Source organism: Pomacea canaliculata, linkage group LG4 (genome assembly GCF_003073045.1).
Source record: "Pomacea canaliculata isolate SZHN2017 linkage group LG4, ASM307304v1, whole genome shotgun sequence".
Lineage (NCBI taxonomy): Eukaryota > Metazoa > Mollusca > Gastropoda > Architaenioglossa > Ampullariidae > Pomacea > Pomacea canaliculata.
The window spans coordinates 31,040,680-31,065,378 of record NC_037593.1 but is presented as its reverse complement, the minus strand read 5'-3'; the positions used below and the strand labels follow the sequence as shown (position 1 = coordinate 31,065,378).

Genomic DNA, 24,699 nt, shown 5'->3' with positions numbered 1-24,699 from the left:
ATTTTGTTTTCATAAACAATAAACAAGTAAGCTCAGCGAGAGCATTAAAGGGCGGAAGTTGTGGGGGTCCTGTAAGAACACGAAAGCAAAAATCAGTGCTCCTCCCTAACCCCATGACCTTTGTCCTGATATTTTTATTTGCACGCGCGCGCGAGCACACACAGTAAGGGATCAAAAAATGGTGTTCCCAGCATCCTCTTGTAATTAAGGCACGTGCGGTGTCGGCAAACAAGACATTAGCTTTATTTCATTGTGCAGTACAGAAGTTGGGAGAGGAGAGGGTGAGTTAATGTTTGTTTCTCAAAAATGGCGAAATTCTCTGTACAAAAAAAAAAAAATAAAATAAATTAAAAAAAGCGCGTGCGTGGGCCTGCGTGTGTGAGAGAGAGAGAGGGAAGGAAAAACTAGTTCATGCTCGAAATACACTTCCAGAGGACTGGTGCCGGCTGAAGTCAAATCCCATTTTAAATAATTCACAAGGTTCCCGCTAGCAGGCTGTCTCACATCCTAGCGGGGTACGGCTAATAACAGAAGCACAGCAAGCCACCCGCGGTGACACCGACAGTTCTAGGCGGGTAGAGGAGGGGTACACCAGGTCCCCGGTACCTTCCTCTGACCTGGATCACCCACTTTCCCCGACCTCCTAACCCTCCCAACTCCTCCTCCGACATCAACGACCACAGACACCAGCGCCGAACACGAGGAAGCTCGCTCCCAGACGTGCGCTCCCCAGGTGTGCAGGTAATAATTTCTTTGAACTCCAGCGCCCGGAACTTGCAAGATGAAGCGAAGGAAGATGGACTGAGAGCGTTACGTGCCGGCGACGTTGTGTTCACGTAAAGCGACTTTGACAGTAAAGCCACAGGGGACCGACACTCGCTGGCTTGTTACACAAGAACCGTGAAGTCGGCAGCGAGAGAATTTTTGTTAGTTTCGTGGAAAATAACAACAACAAAAATGTCAGAATGTTTTGGGGGGAGATGAGAAGGTTCATAGGCGCACGAAGGGAGGGAGGCTGTAGATGCCAGTCTGCCAGGTCTCGGTGTTTGTTTGTTTGTAAGCGTGCAGACATCAGACCGATCTGTGACTGAAAACTAAATACTAGAGGGATGTTCCAGGGCTGGTAATTTGTTTTTCCGTGTCTCCATTCAGTCATTGGACAGAACTGAAGGCAGGAGGAGGAGTAAGGAGGAAAATGAAGTCACCTGCAGTAACTGTCGTGTCATCACATTTGAATTTTTTTTTTTTTTCTCTCGCAATGTTGAATGGGGATGGGGATTTTTTTTTAGCAGCTAATTCATTGCCTCTTTTATTTTATTTTTTCTTTCACCCTTGAATACCCGGAATAGCACAAAGCCTCGTATTAGTGTAAGCCTATGGCGAGACTAGCTTCCATCGAAGCAGGAAGACATCAGAGGGAAAGGCAGAGGTCAGGGTTAATTTTGTGCAGATGGACGATTATTTCCTGACAGTCCTGTCGCCGTTTTTGTTTTTTGTTTTTCGTTGTTTTGGCGAAAAAAAAAAAACCCAACAGAAATGTCATCCGTGGGGGTTTGTTTATCTGTGATTTAGTACGTGCAGTGCATGAAAACCACACGTGACCATCATCTGTCCTGCAAGGATGTCATCCATCGTCAGCCTGGTTTGGACCACAACTGAAATCAGAAATATTATCGCATTCTTGAAGTTACTGAACTAAGTCATTGGTGACTAACAGTATGACAAATACTTGTTTACATTCTCATGCCGGTCATTGTTGTGATAGCCTGTCGAGGGCTGCAGCCAGAAATAAAAGATACCGTGCTGCTGACAAATAAAATAAACAAAAACAGCGCACAGGCTAATTGCTGGGAAGCCAGCTTGTCACGTGAAGCCACCGGCTTTGTTTTAAAGTCTCAGGCACTCAGCTCGGGTGGCCGAAGCTCTACACCTCGGGGGGCAACGGGTGGGTAGAGGCACGTGGTCCTGGAGTGACGCTCGTCCAGAAAAAAAAGTGCGAAGAACAGAGGGCGCAGTCGACAATGGACGATTCTGTCAGTTAAAAGTGAGAAGGCGGTTAGCACCCATGCACCCGGTTTGTCACGTCCAGAAGAATCCGCACCCTGTCTGGGTCTGGTACATTTAGTTACGATTATTAATTGACTTGTTACATCAGTAGTAGTATTACCGGGTATAACACTAGGAGTGTTAGGGTAAAGAGAGACAAGGGGGTGGGTGGACAACACCATTACAAAATATCTACACCCGTAATAAATGAAGTTTCAAACATATCACCTCCCAACAACCAACAGCAACTTTTTTTTTAAAAAAACCTTCGCGGTCTCTCTCTTAGAAACACACCCCGGGTTCCCATTAACCCTCCCACTCCCCCCTGACTCGTTGTCCGCGCTCATTGGGTGATGGATGGCGACTGCGCTGAGATTAGCGCCGGGCTTATGCAAATAGCAGTGGGGGGAGGCGCGTGGGGGGACATTGTGAGGGTGACGCCAGGGACTTCAGGGTACAACAGCAGCCTGTCACACCCTGGCCAGCCCCGCAGCAAATGAATCTGTCTTCTGCCCCAAAGGTGAGGGAGGTAGGGGTCAGAGGTAAGGGTGGAGGTGGTGGTTGCGAAAGATTCATCAAACCTCAACCGCGATCTTTGCCGGTGCCCTAGCACTCCTACTATCCCTCACCCCAAACCCCCCGAGGGCCGCACGGTGTCCATCGTGACCTACAACTTAAAATAGGTCAAGGCTGTGTGACGTAAGTTCTGTCTTGGATAAGTCAGGTGGGTTGATGGGTAGCAGAGAAAGATGGCGGTGTTGACCCCCTCTACAGACATTGTCCGATTGTAATTGTGCAGCTGCCCGCCTTCTCCTTCCCATCTCGGGTAAAGGGACCTGGAAACTTCTGATGCTAAAACTTATAAATCATCACCCGCCCCCACACGCAACTGTCCCCCTCCTCCTCATCCGACAACTTCGACATGGACACCAGCCCTCGGCCCTGGAGAGACCGTCGCTGCTTCTTTGCGTCAGATGTCGTAAAGCGAAATGAGTTGCATCGCTTTCCGGGCCGCCTTTACGACATTAAAATACCAGCGAGAAAAATGTTTGAAATGTTATGGCTGATGGGAGCCAGCGAGTGGGGAATACATCTTAACCTTTTTTTCCCTCACCCTTTTCTCCCGTACATCTTCTCCCCTCCTCCCTCCTCCGACTTCCCTCCCCCATCTGGTGTTTTTGTGAGCATCATTGTCAACATCACCACAAAGTTTCCTCTGCTCGCCCTCCGTACACCCTGCAGGTCCTCACCCTGTGCACATGGCAGCTGAGAAGGGAAGTACGGACGAGGGGAAAGAGTCCGGTGGGGAGGGGGAGAGTTGAGGAGGGGAAGTAAATTCAGGAAGCAAGCGGAAGTACTCGGTGATAAAGTTTTGCCTGGCCACAGTTTTATCCTCCCACTCTCAGCCAATCTTTCCTCCTCACCGTGTGTAATTCTCTCACTTCCGCCGTCCGCCCACAAATCCTCCCACCACCACCATCATTCCTCGTCAAGTCTCTTTATTCGTTCTTCAGTTCCATGATAATACTGGAGTCTACCTGTTCTAGATGTTCTCTCGAATAGTTGCTTAAAAACTTTTTTTCTGTTCCCCTTACACCAATACTCACAACACCCTTTTCTACTCACTATTTTAATTTTATCCTTCAAGACAACATGTTTATTAACTTTGTTCCTGTTATTCTATTTACACTTTCAACTTCACCATTTGACTTTCCACATCTTCCTAGCTTTTCATATTTTTCCTGCCTTTTTTTTTTTCATTTGTAACTGGAATGATGTAAACCCGTTACCACTAGCATCCATTTTGGCAACAGTTCCCCCTCCATTTCTCTCTCTCTCAGTGCTGGCTACAGTTGTGTACGGGTGCACCAGTTGCAGTTTGTGCCACCCTCCCACACCCCACTTCTCTCCCCGTGTGATACCCAAGGATGAGGAACGCAATGGCGGAAGCCTGTGGGTTCTTTCCACGCCGTTACATAAATCTTCTTTTCCAAAGAAAAAAAAATACTTCAAGTTAATCAACATATGAGTTAGTGTGATTTACGCATTTGAAACACTGACATACCTGTGCAAGATGCAGCTTAACAAACAAAACAAATAAACAAACCGGGAAGAGTAGCGACTTTTCATTGAAGGGAGAGGGAGGATGTTTCTCCTTTTGTTTTATTTGTTTTTTGGACCAGGGTTGTGGCTTGATTCATGGCTTGTCTTACATTGTGTGAACCTCAGACACAGAAGAAAGGAGGTATAAATAATACAGGTTATCAAGAATTGGGACAGTAAAGCATGCAGGTAGCACGGATGTAAAACAAGAAATATTGCAAAATAAGGAGAAACTGGGGAGAGCAAGAAATAATATGTTGCACATGAAGCTGATTACAAGATACAGGACCTCACCTGTGATATCTGTGGCTAATATATTGATGCTGGGGGGGGAGTTGCAAGAAGTTGGGGGTGAGTATAGTGGGGGGAGAGTCGGGTACAAGAGTCAAGATGAGAAGGATGTTTGCTGAAGGTAGTGAAACCTATAAATTTTACTGAAAGTGCGAACATTACGAGGATGGTCAACATCTGCCAGGTGTCTTGGCTTCCTGTTGGAGCATCGAAGCAAATCTTTCAGGAGGAACCTAAACCCAACCTCCGCTTGAGAAGCCATTCTTTTCTTTGCACATCATAGTTTCTGAGACCGGAAGCAGTTACGAGAACCGGAAGAGCAGGTCGACCTTTGTAGTGTCGGTTATATGATTTTCTTATGATAACGATGATAACCAGAGGTTTTTTTTTTTATTTTCTCTCTTCCATGTTTCCCGATTTCTTGTACCTGAGGTGTCTGGTGCGACCATGTCGGTACCATCAAAATAAGGATGGGTTCAGATCTCGTCTCGGGCACTCTATTATTTTTCCTCTTGTTGTGCCTGCTTTATAGGAACCTCGGCTTTCTTCTTCTACCGGGAGTAGGATCATGCAATTATGTTCTTTCTTGTTACTTACTGGTGGTGTATGTTGGAGACGAGGTTTGTAGTCAGCTCCCCTCGTTCATCACGCACACGACTTTGGACTATCAGTAATTGCTCTCTCAGCCTGGTGTAAGGAAACCAGATAGTCATCTTCACTTAAAAGTAAATAAATATCGGCCAGATGTCTGCCTGATGATGTATATTCGGCTTCATGATAGCAGCAACGTTCTGGAATAAAACGAGAGCACTTTGATAAAGCAGCGAGTTCTAAAATTCGGGTAGGGGAGGCGACTGTAAATTCCAGGATGTAGCAGAGCCGCGCATGCGCCCCTGACGTCGATTAGGAATTTGTAAAAAAAAAAAAAGTGGATTGGAGATAAACCTGCTATTTTTTTTTCTATTTATTCATTAAATTTTAGTGTTTGTTTGCTCTTCTTTCTATCTTTCCCTCCTCCTCTCTCAATCGTCGAGCCGCAGGACTCTTATCTTCAAGCGATAAAAGGTTGCGTGGGCGGGTGAGATGGTGTCTGATGAGAAGGGTGAAGAGGAAGAGGCTGAGGATGGAGACGATGATCATCAGGATGACATGGCAGCGCGTTATCGCATTTGATTACGATGATAGCGTGGCGCTAGTGCAGCTGGGATTGCGAACGTTTGAAAGCCGTTTACTCCAGCAGCTTGGATCTGATATTTGAAAAGTCGCTCGTTGAAAGGATTTCCGTTCATTTGACCTCTGAACCTTTATCCCGCCCCTTCACTCGCCGTGCAGGTGCGCAAGCACGTGCATGCACCTCCCCATCTGTCGTCTCCGAAGCACTGGGGACAAACGTTCGCCGAGGGCATAGAACGTTGGGGGACAAACGTTCGGGAAGCCACGCGAAGGGTGGTGCACGCGCTCACCCAGCTCAAAGCCAGGTTGCAGCCAACCTGCATCTTCCGGTGGGTGTAATTACGGTGCAGGTAAGCTACGCACATCAGTCGCTTACCTCCCACGGTGTGTCGGTCGGAACAAGTTTTCTCCCCTTCGCGATGTGTCCCGGGTAGCACTTTGTGTTTACCCCGTCACACCACCACCGCCACCTCAGATGTTGTGCCAGTTTGCGCTGTCCGTGTAGCAAAGCATGCTGGGCCGTGTCATAAATCTTACCTGTCGTTGAACACGCGGTTTGGTGTCGTACTAGCGGAAAGGGAAAGATGTGTGTGTAGGGAGGGGGCTGTCACTCTTACCCCCTGCTCCACTTTCTCTCTAGCACGCCTAGCCACTCACTCGCTGGCTGGCCCGCTGGCAGGCTGATCAATAACATAAAAAAAATCTTATCCCGCGGCGGCGCCCGCTTTGAAGAAAAGCTTGCGAGGAGGAGGAAGGTGGCTGGGGTGGATAGGGTGTCGGGGGGTCGGGCAGGCTGTGCCGGAAGCTGCAGGACTAATTATGCGCGCGCAGAAATCTGGCGGTGCTTACGTCAAGTCACTCGGTTCAGATTCCACAACGGTGTGTGCGCATGCCTGTGTTTAGTAACGCCCCAACGAACTGGCGCTTCGAGTTCCCACGTTTGTCGAGCCATGATGGAAGGAAGAGAGAGTGTGTGGGGCTGGGTGGTGATGGTGGGTGGGAGGGAGGGGTTTACTGCGGATAGCCTGCAGGAAGAGAAGAAAGGAGTATAAAGTATAAACCCCCGCCATATAGAGGAGGAGGAGGAAGCGGTGGGGTAGCAATGGAGGCTGGACGAGGTCCTAACATCCACGGCTTGCACAAAGCCTTTACAGCACGAGCGCCATTGGCTGCATTGCGCAGCTTGTTAGCGATCCTCGGGAGTGCTCTCCCCTCGCCGGGCGGAAATGCGGCGCACGCATGAGTGAGCACGCTACACCGTGCATGGCTGCGTCCGTAGATATCACTGGCTAACCCTGCTAACAGTGTGCTATGACAACACTGGCTAAGCCACGTGACCACTCCTACAATCAGCTGACACACAACCTGCCCACCTCTCGTCAGATGGACGCAGGCCCCCAGCGGCTTTCAAATCAGATAATTAAAGCGATTCAACCGAGCAGGAGGCATGCAACGCTGACATTTTGTGGAAGATTGAAGAGAGCATCCGAAATATGGAGTCCGGGTGGCCTGATGAGTTTCAATATGGCCGCTGTTCCGCTTCAAATACTTTCTCTCTCTCCATGTGTGTATTCTGTGTATCCACTATCACGTGACATAAAACCCTCATTCACACGCAGTCATGTAAAGCAACATATTCCTTGAAAGCTTGTAATGAGTAGAACTCAGGACACCTGATTATGTTTTATTATTTTTTGAAATGATTGATAGTCCTTTTGATGTATTGATAGCATGTAAGGAGTTTTAATTTCTTTTTTCTTTTCGCTGTCTGCAGATCGAGGACGCTATGTTGATGTTCGACAAGTCGACGAATAGACACCGGGGTAAGTTGGTGGCCCTCCCTTGGGAACACAATTCCCACCCACAGATGGTTGTAGGCTCCTGAAGAACTCGGGTAAGGGTGGGGGAGATGCTCTAGTCCACATCCCTGTCTACCAAAAAAAAGAAAAAAAAAGAAAAAAAAAAGACTTCAAACGGGTACAACTTTCAGGGTAAATTAAAATATCTATTACCCCAGAACCAATCCCACCCATAAAGAACAGGGTAACAGTCCTGGCGGCCGGACATTAAACCGCAGAAGCATTACAATGGCTCTGCGTAGGAAAATTTACGAAACCCAGAAGACATCTTTTATTACAGTCTGTGATTTGTGAGTCTTGTTAGGATTGCAAAGTTTTATTATGAACAATGAGGGCCTGGTAAAATAATTTTATTAAATAATTTTCTTACTGTCTACCGGCCCCGTGTCGCCCTCAGTCAACCAGACTCCACACACACACACAACGGTTACTTTATTTTCGAATTCTTTTTAGAGTTTGGATTTATTTTCTCCCTATTATTTTATTTTATTTATTTATTTTGGTCAAATAAAATTCCAGACTGTCAAGTGCAGAAGCTGAATGTTGCAGCAGCCATTTCTTCTCATAGAGCTTGTTCTTGTGAAATAGTTGTATGCGTTTCGTTGCATTTATCAGTTTGTTTGTATGTTTGTTTCTTAACAGAATGATGCATGAGTATAGTCGTGTAAACATTAAAGTTATTGCAGATGTTGCAGAGCAGCTAGTCCTTTCTAGTTCTCGCCTACTGCACGTGGATCATTGTTCTTTTCTCCCCTTCACTCCATCCCCTTCTTACAACTACTCTTACCTTCATCTGTTAGTTTTGGTTATCTGCCCGCTAGTCATCGCTGCACTCGACACGATCACGTGACCTCGATTTCGCGGTTTAGATGACAGGATGGAGTAAATTGTTATTTTTCCCAGACTGATTTTCCTTTGCATCATCTTCGGCCATCATTTCGCCTGCAGTTAGTTCGATGGAGAGAGTGTCTCCGCGTATTTCCGAGCAATTCCTGATTTTATTTCGAGGCTCCCTCCTTCCGTCCTGCACCCCACCATTCCCCCACCCCTGATGTCGCAGCCACTGACCTTTCTCTGCAATCCTGAACACCATTACAAATTGAAATGACTTGTTTCTCCCAGACAGGCTTCCGTGTCTACCAGCTCGCTCCTCCTCCCTCCCAGTGTCTCGGAATTCAAAGCCGAGTCGTGAAGTTTTCTGGAGAAGTCGGCATCGTGATACCATCGGAGGTTTGCCACCTCTTTCTGCGTCTAGTTTGCATCTTTTCTATCATTTTTTCTCTCTCTCATACTTTCAGGCCTAATAAACGCAGTATCCTCCAAATTCCTTTTGCTCCTTTCTTCCCTTAGAGAACGGCGCGCATGCGTATTCAACACGTGACCAGGTTCCGGTATGGACGAAAAGGATGGTTGGGAGAGTCGGGGTGGTGTGGAACTGCTGAGATGCGGGAAGTAAAAATGTCAGACCGAGGCTGAAAAATTCATCCGAACCAAGTGCCCTTTAAATACTTCCTTTGTGCCAGCTTGTCGTCTGCTTAATTCCGTATTTCCGGTTCCGCCGTCTGTAGGAACGTTACACTTTCTGTGTTCGCACGCCACCTACCCCACCTACCCCAGCCTTGCACCCCTTTCTCTCAACCCGGAGTTTATGTTGTCTGCTTATTGTTAGCAGCAACAGTGCTTCAGGTGTCCCTCCAAACATGTCCTGCCCCCCAAAAACGAGAAAAACTCAGATCTTTTACATTTCCTCTCCACTTAATGTAAAGTTGATGCTGATAGAGACTTACACAATAAAGACTTTGTTTTTCTCTCATTCCGTCTTATTTTAATCACTCCCCCCAATGGAGGAACATTTACAAGGTGCAATCTGAGTGACAGAAATGATGTTTTAGGACGATTTGCAAATGTACTTCGGAGAGTAGATGGGCTATGAAGCTGCTTTTCATGCTTCTCAACTTTTTAAATATACAATCAACATCTTACTTTTGACAGCAGGGCACAGCGGGAGGCAGAAATTTTTGGTTAAAAGCTAAAAGGTTTGCGGAGAAAGAAAGAACGTTAAGTAAAAACACTCGTAAAACATGGAATGGTTGCGAGCTAGGATACCCGGAATATAAAAGTGGAAGAATTGCGACATAAAGTGTGGAAGAAAGAACACCTGTGTGATTACTACCAACCTGTGCTGGGAATTGCCAGAAAAATCCGTCAGAAAAAAACAAACAAAAACAAAGGTGGATTGTTGCACAGTCAACGGCGTTTTAACAGGTGGGCGAGTGACAGGTGAATGGCAGACCGGTCTGTTCAACGAACTATTTTGTCTCCTTGTCCTGTAAATTTGATTTCAAAGAATGAAAATAGCGGGAGGGGAGGCAGAGAAAAAAGTTTTCCCTGTAGGAGAAGGGACAGGAGAGTCAACCTGGAGATCGTCCAACCTTTTTTGGGTTTTTTCCACACCCACCACCTCCTCAAAAAAGTTTGAGATAGAAGTCGACAAATGTTTGTCTAGTTTATGTAGACAGAAAAGTCTTGAACCAAAAAAGAGTTGTGATATATTATTTGTTGGTTATGAACATTTATCACTAGAGATTCTCTTAGGAAAGAAACTAGCTTCTTGGCATCTCTTCTTAGAAAAAAAAAATTTCATTGCATACTTTTCTGTATTTTTGGAGGTATGTATTCGTGTTCTCTCGTGCATGTAATAGGTAGGTTGTTTAAAAGGTGAGACAAATGCAATTCTATTCCTTAGCTTGTAGTTGCTTTCATCCAATAACCTGTCACCTCTCCGTGCTCCAATTCTTTTTTAAACAATTTTTGTGAAGATATCTCGGATGTGGAGGGTTGTAGCGATAGGGAGGAGCGGGTTGGGGAGAGTAAGACTGGTAAGAAGAAACGCTGGCATTTTTTTTTTTAAAGAAAAATAAATGAGAGTGGTGATGGTGATGGGGATGAGAAGGGGCACCTCTCCTCGCTCTCATCTTCTCGTGTTTGTCGCGCCTCGGGACGCAAACAAGGGCCGGAGACTGGCACGTGATGGGTTCACCAGACAAGTTGTAGGAGGCACCGCGGAGCGAGTAATTTGGTTTGAAAAGATTCATCAACGGAGGCTGTGCGGTTCCGTCCCTCTTTCTTCTTCTTCCAACTTCCTTTCCATTTTTGTTGAGGGTTAGGATGTCGGAGGAACATACTTTTGCGAAAGCAGGGGAAATAACTAGTCCAGGTGGCGCTACGACAAGAACAGTTGCGGGGCTGGGGGAGGGGGAAGGAGGCGGGGATGAAAGACTTTGTGGCTAGAGAAAGTTTGTTTGTTTTTTTTTTGTATATTTTTGAAATAATCGCGGCAACCTAGTTTGAATTTTTTTAAAAGAGTACGTTTACTGCACGAGTCACCTCCCCTTTCTTTGGAAGTTAGGCAAGTAGATTTTGTCATCGACTGGTTTGCTTACTTCTTGAATTTGTGTGAATGAGCGGAGGTGGAGACAGGCTGAAGGTGTTTAAACAAAGTTGTAGAAAAAAATCCGAAGAAAAAATATTTTATTTTCTGGACACAGTTTAGAGTGGCGAGGTGTGTTTGGGGGAGGGTGTCCGAATAAAGGAGTGTAGAGAAGTTGGACGAGGCTCAAAGGAGGAAACACTAAACCAAGAGAAGCAGGAGACGAATCTCAGGGATAAAACAGAATTAGAAGGTTTGGTTCAAGGGAATATTCCGTTAAAGGGAATATTTGTCAAGTTGTGAAGACATGAAACGGAGAGTCCTGGCAGAAGGACTTGGTGCAAAGGTGTCCGAACTTTGCCCACCACACCACTCCTTCCATCATCAAGACTAAACCAAACTTTTCTGCCGGTTGGGGCCTCCATAGGAAGAAAACATGTTCACCCCCTGGATGTGGGGCGAGAGGTGGGCAACAGGTGAGGCACGCCAGATCCTCCTGTGCAATCACTTTTCCCATACTGCTCTTTTTTTACATTTCTTTTTTCGCAACAGGAGTGAGGCTGGTTTTGCCGGGATAATTTCTCTCGGTTTTCTTCTTCCCTAACTCGCTTTTCTTTTTCTTTCATTCGCTCCCCTTATCCCTTAACTGCTGTTTCTTCCAGCAGCAGGTGTGAGACAGGAATCAGGGAAAGAACAAAAACTTTTGATCGTGACATTTTCCCCCTTTCACCACCACCACCACCACCACCACCACCGACGTCACTGGCAACCCGCGTCCATCCTAGAACCCTGCGCCAACAGTTATTCAGGGAGTCGGGAGGAATTAGTTGAGGCATGCCCGTTCCTTTCTCAGTTGTTCCTCCCAACCCCTACTACCCCTGCTCCCTCCCACCCCTCACACAACCTTCTCCCTCTGCCCGCCCTTTGTCGTGACCCCAGAACTCGTTGGGAGTCGGGTGCTTAGTAGACTTTCACTGTGTTCTTTGCTTGCTGGGGTCGTCCTCGCTTGCTGGCAGCACCTGCTTGGAGAAAGGAAGATGATTCAAAACGAGATTTTTATTTAAATAATAAAAACAGTATTACCGAGGAGCCGAAAAGAGCTCCTCGCCACATTTCTTCCTACAAAACATGCACCGGCGAGCCAAAGGTGATTTTTGTTCACACAGCTTTGCTCTTCTTATAAAACTGTGAGATGACATCCAATATCCCCATCCCCCTTTCCCTACTCCAACCAAATATTTAGCAAAGCATTCGTCCGTCTCGCCAGGATGTGTTGCCACAGGGTTGTTTTCTCTTGCCACAGAGCTCAGCCCGAGGGCATTACGTTGTCTTTACGTTGCCTTTACGTTGTCGTCACCCATCGGAGTGGTTACCACCTTGGAACGTCCCCCCCTCAACTGTTGTCTGGCACACCTAGCACCCTCCGTAGCTATTAATAGTAACACCACAGCATCTTCATTTGCTCATGATGTAAGAAGATGTGCGGAGCACAAGCTCGGAGAAGGCCTGCTGTCTGTGTAGTCTTGAAGAGAGAGAGAGAAAAAAAAAATAATAAAAGAGGAACACGAAAAAGGTTTGCCTAAAACTTTCTAGTGCCCTCCGAAGCCTCCCCCTGCCCTTCCTTCCCTAAAGTAGACTCCGTTGCTTTCTACTGCTTTCGTTGACCGGGGCGCCCTCTAGAAACAAAAATAAAATATAATAAATTCAGCAGCTGTGTCCGATAAGCATTTCTGGGTTGGTAGTGTCTTCATTTCTGCTTTCTTTTCATGTTTGTCATCATCATCATCATCATCATCATCATCATCATCATCATCATCGTTGTCGTCGTCTGCAACTTGCAATGTCCTGGGAACAGCTTGTGGCCGAGCTAGGCTCTCTTGCTTGCTACTTGTTGCACTCTAGTGAAGTTGTGTTTATTTGTTTTGTAGTCAGTAGCTCAGTCGTAGACAAACAACTGGCTTGTAAGTAGTGTGGACTAATTGTAGGTCAGGGCTTCCTCCATGCACCTGTGTGGGGGTCAGTCATGGGGCGATGACCCCCCAGGCTGTGTGTGTAGGTGTCTATGTTGATGTATGTGTGTCAAGTCAGTAGGCAGTAGTCGGGGGCTACAGTCTAGTGTCTGGCTGTGAGTTTTTTCTGGCTGCCTGTAGCCGCTGTCCTCCAGTAGTCAGTAGTCCTGTAGCGCCTTGTAGTTGTGGTAGTCGCTGCTACTGTGTGTAGTGTGGACTGGTCACGTGCTCCAATGATCTCGAAGTGACTTGGAGTTTGGACAACCTTCAGCATCAGTCAGACTTGTAGAACCAGCTCCCTGTTGCCTGAAGAACTTCGTCTTCAAAGAACATCATCATCATCATTCTCAGTCGTCACCATTCTCAAGGAAAAGAAAAATAGGAGAAAAGACCGTTGTAGGACGATGGGTTACGATCGCCGGACCTCCCAACTTGCTGTACCAGCCTTCCACTGAAGTTGGCGCGAGGGTTGATGGGAGATGCCAGGCTCCAGTATCCGCAGCTTTGACATCAGAGGATCCTCCCGACCCTGCCAGCAACCTCGTCGCCCTTGGATACCGACCTTTCTGGCGGTGTGCTGTGTTTGTGGTTATTATTGCACACTTGTTGCCACACGTGTGTGTGTTTGTGTGTTCGTCTGTTCTCTCCCCCCCTGGAGACATATTCTGGAGTACACCTTTCTCGTCGAGGACGTTCAGGGGGGACAGAAGGAAAGAAGGAGTATTGTCCATTGCCGGCGGAGGAAGTAAACGAGTGTGAGTTGTCCCAAACGGACTTTGGTGTGGACACGAGGTTGAGAGGACGCAGAAGGTAGGGTAGACGTAGACAAACTGTCGTGTAGCAGTAGCTGCAGACATCTAACTGCCATTTTATGTCTGTGCCTTGAGTGATAACCTTGTCAGCCATCTGGTGTTTGTTGTTTCAAGTCTGTGTGTTCTCTCGTAGTCTTTCAAGAATGAGAATTTCACTCATGAATATACAATGTGGGAGAGAAAATGATCTCAGTCATGAGCGCATGCGCATCGGTGAACCACCTGCGCACACCGTTTATTATTATTATTTTTAAAATATTCATTTCGCATGATTCATTCACAAAAACTGTTAATTAAAACTCAGGATGAAATTTTTCTTGTCAAATTTTTTAAAGGAATTTTTTGGGTCACTCTGAAATGATGGAAGAAAATGTTTGAAGAGAATCCGATACGTTTTATTAAATCATTTCTTCCCTCATCTGTCCGTTGTGATCAAGACAAACAACCAACAAAAAACTTCACATTGACAGTCGCTTGGCAGAGGTTAGTGTTGATGATGAATGATCACCACATTGTTGTAAAATTATTTAAAAAAAAAAAACAAGACGCGAAATGTGTAGAAAAGATCTGTTGTGAGGGAATGGACAAATAAAAGCAGCAAAGATGATAAGAAAACAACAACATTTCCCATCACGTAGAAAAGATAAATCCAGATCATGCAAAGGAAGTTTGTGAAGTGATTCTGAAATTATAAAACGATGAAGGTAAGGAAGCGAGAGTTGAGGTCAAAGTTCACTTTAGGTAAGATATTAAACCAAAACTTGATATTTGTAATCAGATGCCACAGTTTACAAAACTTATTAACAGGTGTAGCACATCGAGTTATTTAAATCAGTTTCCTGACATATATATATATAATTTTTTGTGCGACTGACTGATAATGATAAAAGTCATGAAGTGTAAAAGTTGTGAAGTCCAGCATTGTACAGAGATTCCAGACTATCGCCCTGTCTCACACCTGTAGTCCTATGACCTGTTAGGATGGTGGGACCTGAGCTAAACTGGACTGGTTGCTGGTCCCCCACACACCACCAACCACTTTTTTTTCCGTTACGGATGACGAGAGGAACGAATTGTGATGTTTTCCGTTTGTCCCGTGCCAGCCCTTGCGGCATGTTTGTGACGTCACTACCGCCACCTTGGTTTACCTCCGATGTCTGTCATAGAAAGACCTGCTGCAAACTTCTTTTTTATCGCTAGTATCATCTATGGTACCCTCGTCAGAAACGTCCGACACCGGAAAGGGTGAGTGGTGGTGGGAGGGTAACATAGCTGTATGCCAGCAGCATCCTCCGTGTGACGAACGGTTTTGAACTCTTGCTGGAGGGAACCCCGCTTGCTGGCATTCCATTCCATGCCCTCCGTGTATCTTGATGGATTTTGTGGAAACGTAGGGACTATCTTAATCAAAGACTGGCTGACATTTTTGTTCCTTTGCCAAGCGATAAAAAAAAAAAAAAAAATGCCGGACATGTAAGAAAAGCTCGCGAGAACCTTGCCACATACCCGATAGTTTGGGACTGATTTGTGACTGATGCAACACCGACGTTCTGTCATTCTTTTTTCCTTCTTGGATGCTTCACTCGCCAGACTATGTTCCCAGGCGGGTTCGGTTCCAATGACGGTTTTAGACGTTGATTCTTGCCATGAGAGTTTACACGATCAGTGCCTGCAAGGCCAGACGGTTTGGCAGTGAAAATAAAATATACCCAGAAAATATACCCACAGTCTTTAAGGACAAAGTCGTTGCTGTCGATTTAATAACGATTTACACGGCGAAAGGAGGTTTCATGGTTACTTGGCAAGCTAAAGATTTTCGCACCGAGCTTTATCAAGGGATTAAAAAAAAAAGTATCCGGGAAAAAATTTATCGAACGTCTTTACAAGCCAAAGATTTAAAACGGGATGGAAATAAAACAGAAGTGGTGTGGGCAGAGGAAAAAGAAGGGGTTGGCTGCGGTGCATGTCTGATGTTGTGGACCAGAGATTCTAATCATGGGGTTGAAAGGAGGATTCGGCAGACGTGGGAGAGTTTAGCAGTCAGCGGGCATCCAAACGACTGGGCGAGGGGCGTGAGGTGGATGTTAAAGTATTTTTCTCTTGCACCATCCACAAGACGTCACTTTTTAGGCCAGCCAGCCAGCGAGCCAGCCATCCATCCATCCAGCCAGCCAGCCCCTGACTGCTTATCGACCAACGATCGAAAGAAAAGGCCATCGCAAGCTGGAGGATGGCGGAGGGGATGGGGTAGAGGCAAACGAGGGCAGTGGAAGCAGGCGCGTGACAGTCCCCCTGATGAGATTGAGGGCCCGGGCCGAGGAGGCAAATGTCATTAACAGCGTCGTCTGTCGGGAAGCTTGATTTACATTTCACCGAGAAACCCAGGCAAAGGGACCTCTGCCGACTGGCACTGGAGCGAGAGACTGAGCTGAGAGGGTATGAGGGATGAAGACTTGAAAGAGAAACTGTTGTCGGAGTACTAGCTGATGAAAACACGTCTAGCCTCGGTCAGACTTGAAAGAGAGAGAGAATAAGTAAAAGAAAAAAGGAAGAAATTCTTTCGTATCAATTATTTCACGGCGAACGTTGACTCACCATCCCTGTACCCTCACCACCACCTCCTCTCCCCTCCCTCCCTCCATCCGTTCCCACCCCCAGCCCGTGGGAGCCTAGCGTGACGACCGGTGCAGGAGGGTCGCCGCTGGTGCGGAGCTGGGATTATGCCATCGATCCTCCTTCCTCTGCTCACTCAGTAACCCACCCTCTCCTCCCTCTCCTCCTCCCCCGCTCGTTCTCTCTCGCTCGGCAATCGAGAGTTAAGTTTTATTCATGAAGGTCTCTCGGTCAGGCTCCTGACGCGAGGGCTGACGTCAGCACAGTTGGCCATGACGTCAACAGCTTTCGCTCGCGCTGTCAAACAACTGTCTTTTTTTTTGTTTCTTCTCTCCATCCTTCTTTTTCTTTTATTATCTCCCCTACGTTCAACGATCGCCTGGTGCACGAAGGAGGGGGATGCTCGGCGAACTAATCAAAGCCGTCGATCGAGAAATTACAGTCCGCCTCGGAGAGTAGTTCACGCTTTCATTATTCTTCGTCGTCTTCATCTTTTTATTATTATCGTTCTTGTAATTGCTGCTTTTTTTTTTTTTGTAAACAAGCATGTGCACCATGGTTTCTCGCCGCGAAACTATCTTTAAGATATATTTAATTTTTTTGTGGAATTTAAATCGATGTGTAACTGCTCTTTTCTGAACGTATGGAGGCAGCACTGTCTGCCGAAGTACCCGACATTCCATGACTGGACATTAAAATCGTCAAGAACATCGAAAGGAGACCGAAGGAAGATGGTGAGTCCGACCATCGGCGTCTTCTTACTTTGTTAGAACCGCAATTGTTTACTTGGGCGTTATTTCTTTATACTTTTTTTCTTTCTGGGAATCGTGTTGGATTCTTCCCCAGTCTGTCAATCGTAAAAGCCGCAGCCTCCGAGTGTCGCGCGGCGCGGCGTGCGGTGCCTGTCCGCTTCTCACCGCGAGGACTAATCAAACGCAGCGGCCGGACGGCGGTAGTTGTGTCTCCTCCCTGCACCCCCTGACCCTCCCTCCTCGTCCCCCCGGGGCAGCCCTTTTCGCCGACGCAAGGGAGTGGGAGGACAGAGAGTAGGGGTTGTTGTAAGGGGGGAGGCGGGTGACGCGGCTGCGGGAGGGGAAGCCGAGATCGGTGTCGTCTCGCCAGACCTCGCGAGATCGATAACATCTCGGATTGGCTGTGACTGACCTCAATTTCGGGGCCGTCGCGGCTTGCCACCTGGGAATTTGTTTACATCGGTACTTGGAACGTCCTGTGTCACAATCTACGCTCGGGGTCAGGTAATTGAAGTATTTTTTCCCCCGTCCACGCAGGCGTGAGAAATACGAAGCGAGATTTCCCAGGTAAGTCATGCGATCGAAAAATTAAAAAAGAGAAAAAAAAGTATCGACAGCACATCGAACCTTATCGAGAGATTGGTTAGGAGGAAATAAACGAGTGGGCAACCCTCCCCCCATCCAAATAGTTGACGAATGTTTGAGGCCGGCTTGCAAAGTTGTTATATAACCCTCGTGTAAAAACTTCGTCAAATGTTCGCTGGTGTTTGTCAGTTTAACAAGGGTCTAATAGGACTTGAGGGTAAATGAAATGATTAATAACCTCGGCTATAAACGGAGGGTTAAATTTATAGCTTCTTGGTGAATGCGACGCCGAACAGCTGCTCAGAGCTCTTCAACAAACAAGAAAAGTTGTGTTGCCACTCACCCCGCCCCTGGCCCTGAGTTGGTTGCTTAGAAAAGGCGGCAAAGAAACGGGTGGGGAGTTGGGGGAGTTGTCGATCGTACCCACCCCTTCAGACTTTGCCAAGCTTAGCATGCATAAAAAGGACAGATGGCAAATGTGTATTATTAATTACACCAGCTTTGAATAATCATTCTCTTCAGGCGGTATTGGGAGTGGGAGGAAAGAGTTGGGGGGTAACTCTTCCCCAACAATTCTTTGCTTGTTGTCCCCTGCGGGCAGTCTGAGCTAATCATCCCCCACACACATCCCCCACACACATCCACACACACACATCCATACACACACATCCCCCTGCTGCCTCAGTGTAGTCTTCCGCCCAGAATCTGTTGAGTTTTGTCAGTCAGCAAAGTCCGGAAGCTGTTTTCTTTGTTGTTGTTGTTTCTTTGTTTCGCGAACAGCCTGACCCTCGCTAGTCGCGGCCTCTCTTGTTGTCTCTCGCCTGCATCATCTCTATCGTTCTCTCAGCTTTTCATCCTTCGCATTTTCCGAGCTTGCTCTTTCCGTGTTCTTTATGAAGCCATAGATTTCTGTCCCTTGACATGCGCGTGATTCTCATTACCTCCCCTTGTCTATTGGGAGGTGGATTTGGGAGAGCGATGAAGTCAGAGAGAGAGAAGGGAAGAGAATGTTTATGAATACTTGATACGGGTATTTATTGTTTATTTAATTGTTCTTTTATTGTCATTCCCCTTTTCTCCAACACCTCACCCCTCAAAGATCGGCAGGTGAGGAGGCGATGTCTCCACCCGTTGTGACCACCCTATCTACCACTTCCTTGTCTTTACTCGTCAGCGCAGGACATGATGGTGATGATGATGTAGCTAACCAGGAGTCGCGGTGGTGTAGAGGACGCCACGGTCTGGCGAGTGGCCGGGTGGACGGACCATCAGGTGAATATTTGATGACGGATGGCGACTCGGGGAGCTGGCCCCCCATTGATGCCCGACATCACGCGGCGCGCGAAGGCAATCAGCACGTGATCAATCTTCGCTACAACGTTCGCAGGCACGCACTCGGGCGATGTTGCAGGCACGGGTACGAGCACGTGCATAGACACTCGGGCAAACAGACTTAGAGTTTGGTCCTTCAAGTCTGATGTTCTTCAGTTCGGATTAACAAGAGTTGATAGATGGTGTAGCGCACGTTACCGATAAAGTCTGAAGTTTGGGTGTCCCGGGTTCGAATCTTGTCTCTACACACCGTTCTTTCTCTTCACGTGGCACTTGTTTACATGTCTTACTGCTTCGCACTGTTAGAGAGCTAGCTACTGGCTTGGCGCAAAGCCCTCCCACAAAAATATAATAAAAAATAAAGCCGTCACCCTATCTTCTTGGTCTCTGGCTGTCGTAAATGAATGTCAGTATTCTCAAGCAAAAAACTCTCGTGTCGACACACACTTGAGGTTCCCTCCTTTGATGCCCAGTCAGATCTGGCGAGAGTTTCCTCCGCCTCCTCATCATCCATTCTTGTCTTTTACTGCTGTTGCTGGGGGAGGGGTTGGGTTGGGAGAAGGTGGGTAGGTGGTCGTAAATGGCTGCCATTTTAGTTTCCCGCAGACATGGTGAGTGCAACGAGTCGTTTGTGGATCGTTTATGTGGATTTGACGTCTTTATGAACATCGCCTGTGATCCTCCCTCTTAACCCAAGCGCTTCCCCATCCGTGTACTTCCTCCTCCCTATCCTACCACCCGGTTTTCTAGTCGGGTGGGGGAAGGTAGGATGTTCAATAAAAAGGATTGTGGGTTGGAACTAACTCACGCTCACCTTGTCTTTCCTGAAGTTTTTGGTCTTTGTATAGGAGTTTTATGTGCATTTGATTTGTATGGAAACATTTAGGTATATGTTCGCGGTATGTGATCCTCAGTCGTCTTTTTCTGTATCTGATTGGTTTGTCTCCCCTTCCCTATTTCCTGCTGCTAGTAGTCTTGCCCACCCGCCCCTACACACCCGTCAGAGGGCAGAGACCTCGAAAGCCAAGGGTGAGCATTGCACGACCTGCACGGCCCGTGTGGTATCTGCTGACTCCAAAGTCAGTACCATCCACCCTCCCACTTTACCATTTCCCCATCCCCTTCCCCTTCCCCTTCCCCACTGTCAGCTTTTGTCCCTGAGTGCAGTCCCCTTGACGCGCCATGATGCCCTAAACCCGATGATGAAGATGCTAAGGATGATAGAGTATTGCAGCTCACCACAAACTTGTATTATAACATCGACCAAACCCACCGGACCCTCCCCTCTTCCCCCACTCCCTTATTTTGTGGAGGGGGGAGAGAGTGAAGATGTTTTTTCACTTGTATTCCACCATCTTTACACATCCTGCCTTCCACCCACCTTCCATCACACTCGCGGCCTATTGGGGTGAGGGGTATAGGTTGGTGGGGGAGAGTGATGGGCTCCTACAAGCACTCTACCTGCTCTGGTACCTCAGGTGGTGGACAGGTGATGAACAGGAGGGACTGTTGGGAGATGGTACCTCTCCTTGATTCACATTCTCCAGAGGTCGCTTCCTTCCCGGGGCTCGACTTGTCGGGATGTGGGGCGCCCCTCGTCTGAGACTTCTCATCACCTTTTTGTCCTCATTCTTGTTTCTTACCAGCAGCAAATACACGTGCACCCTGGTGTCTCATGCTTTTGTGAGATATTCTTGCGGTATCACTCTTGTGTTGTTATAAATTCCGTATGTATTAGTGTACAACCGTTTCATTGTGAAAATATAAATACAGCAACATCTACGATCTTTACTTGCGGATAAGGGAGAGAAGTGGAGAGGAGGGTTTTTTCTTTCTGTCCATTTTGTCGTAGCATCATTGTTCCAGAAGAAAGTTCAAGACTATACTGACACAAAATAGTCAGCATTTAAATGTTTCAGTCGTTGTTTGCTCTGTAGTTCAAATCCCTGAAGTCGAGAGGATGTTGTAGGCGCAAGGATACATCTCACGGGGATGCAAGCCGCCACCAGCTGCACAGAGACTCGGGGGGACTCCTGGTGACGGGGATTGGGGAGGAGGAGGAGGAGGAGGCTGCTGCCCGCACTTGTGTCTAGAAATGAGACTATGGGCAAAGTGGATAATTGTTTGCCATGACTTGACAGTAGCACCCGCCATACCCAGTGAACAGTCTGAGCATGCGCAGTAGACGCAACTTCCGTCGTTGCCTAGAACGAGGTCCGGCGATAGTTTGGCTATTCTTTGCTATTTGTGTTTAACTGATAATAAAGCACAAAGTAAATAAATAACTAACTACATCGTTGGTGCGTACCCACGATATGTCAGAATTCCGAAAGAAAATGCTTTATCCAGTTTTCACGGATTGCCGAGCGAGTTGTCGGACTTGTTTTTAATTTCACAGACCGACACATCTCGATTGAGGTGGTTGATGCGCCTGAGTAATGTGAAACCTGTAATTTTATTATCTAGCAAGGATGCTTCAGTGAATGAGGTTACTGTCTTGATGTACACAGGGTGAGTGTGGGAAGGTGTATCACTGTCATCACCAGTGTCACCCACTTAATAGTTCCCGCCGCAGTGTTTACCCAGACTACCAGTCCTATTCCACTTGGGATGATCCCCACTCCCCTCTCTGCCCCAAAACCAATCATGCGACTAAGTGGATGTATGTTTATGACTTTGCACCCGGTGCAGGCGGCCACCAGGCTCTGGACAATCACTAGTTGGACATTGTTTGTTCACGCCGCTCGGCGTCTGATGTGATGGATATTGAACACCCGGGAATTTTAAGTTTGTCGACATGCTGTTGCAACATGGCTTGATTTTCTACCCCATTGACTTCACTCGCACCCCACACGACCCCTACCCCGTATTTTGGATTCTAGTAAGGGTTTATGTTTAGTACAAAACGTACCGAGGAAGCTGTGTATATATAAGAGAGAGAGAGAGGAAGGAAGGAGAGAAACCAACGGAATCGAACCCCCCTCTCCTCATCGTCACCCCCTCTGTCGTAGTTCCGTTCCCAGAGTCCTTTGTCAGGTAAGATTGACATGCTGGCGCGCGCTTCCCGTGGCATTCTCACGTGACGTGAACGCGAGACGTGAGTTTCCCCGGTACGTCACGTAATTGCGGCTGCGCGGCCATTAGCGGTCGCAGGTCTACCGGAAGGCGCATTCATTTGCAGGTGCATGTCGGGATGGCGCGAGAAAGAAGAGCTTTTACAGTGACTGACGGAGTCTCCCCCTGGCGGCTGATCGCTCATTTTGATGATTATTGCGGATTACGGTGACTGGGGTGTAGGGTGTTTATAAAGTGACTGACAGGACGAGAGAAACCGTTGGCTGCCCGCCATTTTGGGTCACGTGACAGTGAGATTATCCGAGTATTACATCCCCCAAGACTGTCGATTCTGTTATTCGGTGTGAAGATTGATTGTATTGACAATGTAAACTGCATCTCTCATCTCTTTAAGTGATGAATCATGTATAAATTTTTATTAGAAAATTTTTTAATGCGCATGTCAATATATATTTTTATGTTTGTTTTGTTACATTTGGTCAGTGTGTTTGTCTGTTGAGGTAAACTTTGCTATAAAAGTTATTGAGGTAGAGGTTTTGTGTGTGGTTGTGCAAGTGAAAGACAAGATGGGCTTGGTTTGTCGGTAAATGTTGTTTTAACATCGACTCAGCAGCTGGAAAAGATAAGAGAAGGACAGAAAAGCAAAAAGCAGACGACAGAAGTTGGAAGTTTGGGGGTCAGAGAGAACGTTCCTTTCCGTTAACTTTTAGACTTTAAAAAAAATTTGCAATACAAGAGTATCACAAGAACAAGGGCGAGTCACCGCTTCTCCCCAGCAGTTATCTTTTCCTACTCGTTCATCTTACACGTGCTTTGCTCCCTTCTCTCTCCCTCCCTTACCCTCCGTCGCTCTATCCTCTCTTGCGTCTGTCATAACCATCCATGTTTTTTCCTTCCCCAACTGACAGCAAAACTTTTTTTCAAGGGAGGAGCGGGAAAGTGGGAGTTGGGGGGAGGGGTTGTAGACTGGAAGAAACATCTGTGCATCGGGAACTTAAAGGGCAAAGCAATACCCCGGTGGGCCGTTGGTACCCGAGCCTCGACTTCGTCTTTCGCCTTCACGGGACCCTGAGAACCATGGCGAGGTAAAGGAAGAAAAAACATACAAACCCGGGGCCAGTGGGGGCGGTATAAACACTGCACACGGGACTCTTCCACTGCCAGCGCCCTCTCTCCCCACCCAGGTTTGAACGGGTACTGTCAACGGCTATTTTGTTTTTGTTCCCAAGTTCAAAACTCTTTCGAGTGGAAGGTGTCAACAGCCCAGACCTCTCTCTTCCAAGAAGTACTGTTCATCCTCCCGCACACATGTGAAGCCATTTTTTTTCTGAATAACCTGAAGAATAGAATGTTGTTTGGTGTGAATCCACCCTCCTCTCATTAATCTGAACAACACAATGCTGATGACCGCAGCTAGCAGCCTGTCGGTACCCGAGTTCGTGCACTTCTATTCACACCCTGGTCGTGGGAAAATGTCCAACGTGTCTACATTGTAGATGTTAAACTTCTTTTACTGTTCCCTTGCTGCCTGACCATCTGTCTCGGTGCAGTTTTCACGGTCTTCACAGGAATTGTTGTGCTTGTGTGTGTTGTTGTCGAATCTCAAAGATGGATGGAAGGATGGAAGAAAACACGTGGGTTTGCAGTGAAGATATCTTTATCCTTCCACCCCACCCACCCGGTAAGGCTGAAATATTTCTGTATTTTATAAACCCGTGCAGCTGTGACACTAAACCTTGGTTTATGACGATTACTTTTCTTAGTTTTATTTTAAACAAGTCACGTGATGTCGGGTTTATCAGTATACAACAGTGGGTTGTGATTTATTGCCTGACCTGCTCGGGGTTAGAGGGCTGACACGGGGGAAAAGGAGTGTCGGAGACATTTTACCGCGTGTTGTCCGACAGAGACTTCGTCTTCCTTGAAAAGAAGCTTTTTTGAACCTCCTTCCTCTCATTCCTCCTTTCTTCCCTTCCTCACCCCCTAGCTTCACCCTATCTCCCTCTGTCAGCTTGTGTTTCTCTGTTGGTGCGTCTGGTGCACCATCGTCACCTTCTCCAACATCACAAATTTTAACAAATCTTTTCTTCTTCTGTGTCTCGCACGGACTTCAAACAGGGCCACGAGTACGACTGTCTTATCCACTAAAAGTTCGTTGAAATGAAACAGCGAACCAGTACAGGTTGATAAACAAAGAGCAGGGGGGTAGTGGGAAGGCGCAGGGCTGATAAGGTGAGAGATAGGTACATTCAGGGGTGAGAGCGGAACACAAGCCCCTTAAGGTGCTACACTCTGTACTCACCCTCCCACCTGTCGACACCAAGAGGTTGTCGGTTACCGAGATACCCGCACTCAGCTTGTGGTCAGCTGTTGAGATAAGTAGTCGGGGGTCAGGCAACCCAGAGGGTGCGAGTCGAAAGTCAGGCGAATATCCGGGGCTTGGGGCTCACCCCTGTGGTTGCCTGACAAGAGTGTGCTTGCATGGAACTGTGGGATAGGGGTGAGATTACATCAGCCGCCTGCTCCCATCGTGTGCAGTGCGCATGCCAAGAGTTGTCGGCTGGCTGTCGGTAAGAGTCGGATAGTGTATCTCCCTTCCGCTCTTTTTTTTCTCCTCCC

General features: G+C 47.2%; 1 protein-coding gene across 6 annotated transcripts in view; it reads left to right on the top strand.

Moving 5' to 3' along the window:
• The window catches only part of LOC112562263 (RNA-binding protein Musashi homolog 2-like), a 134,653-nt gene that overhangs the window by 56,168 nt on the left and 53,786 nt on the right, over nucleotides 1–24,699 (top strand). For all 6 annotated transcript variants that reach the window (XM_025235386.1, XM_025235385.1, XM_025235389.1 and 3 more), the window contains exon 7: nucleotides 7,388–7,436. In XM_025235386.1, coding sequence (XP_025091171.1) covers nucleotides 7,388–7,436 — 49 coding nt within the window. The remainder of the gene's footprint in view (nucleotides 1–7,387; nucleotides 7,437–24,699) is intronic.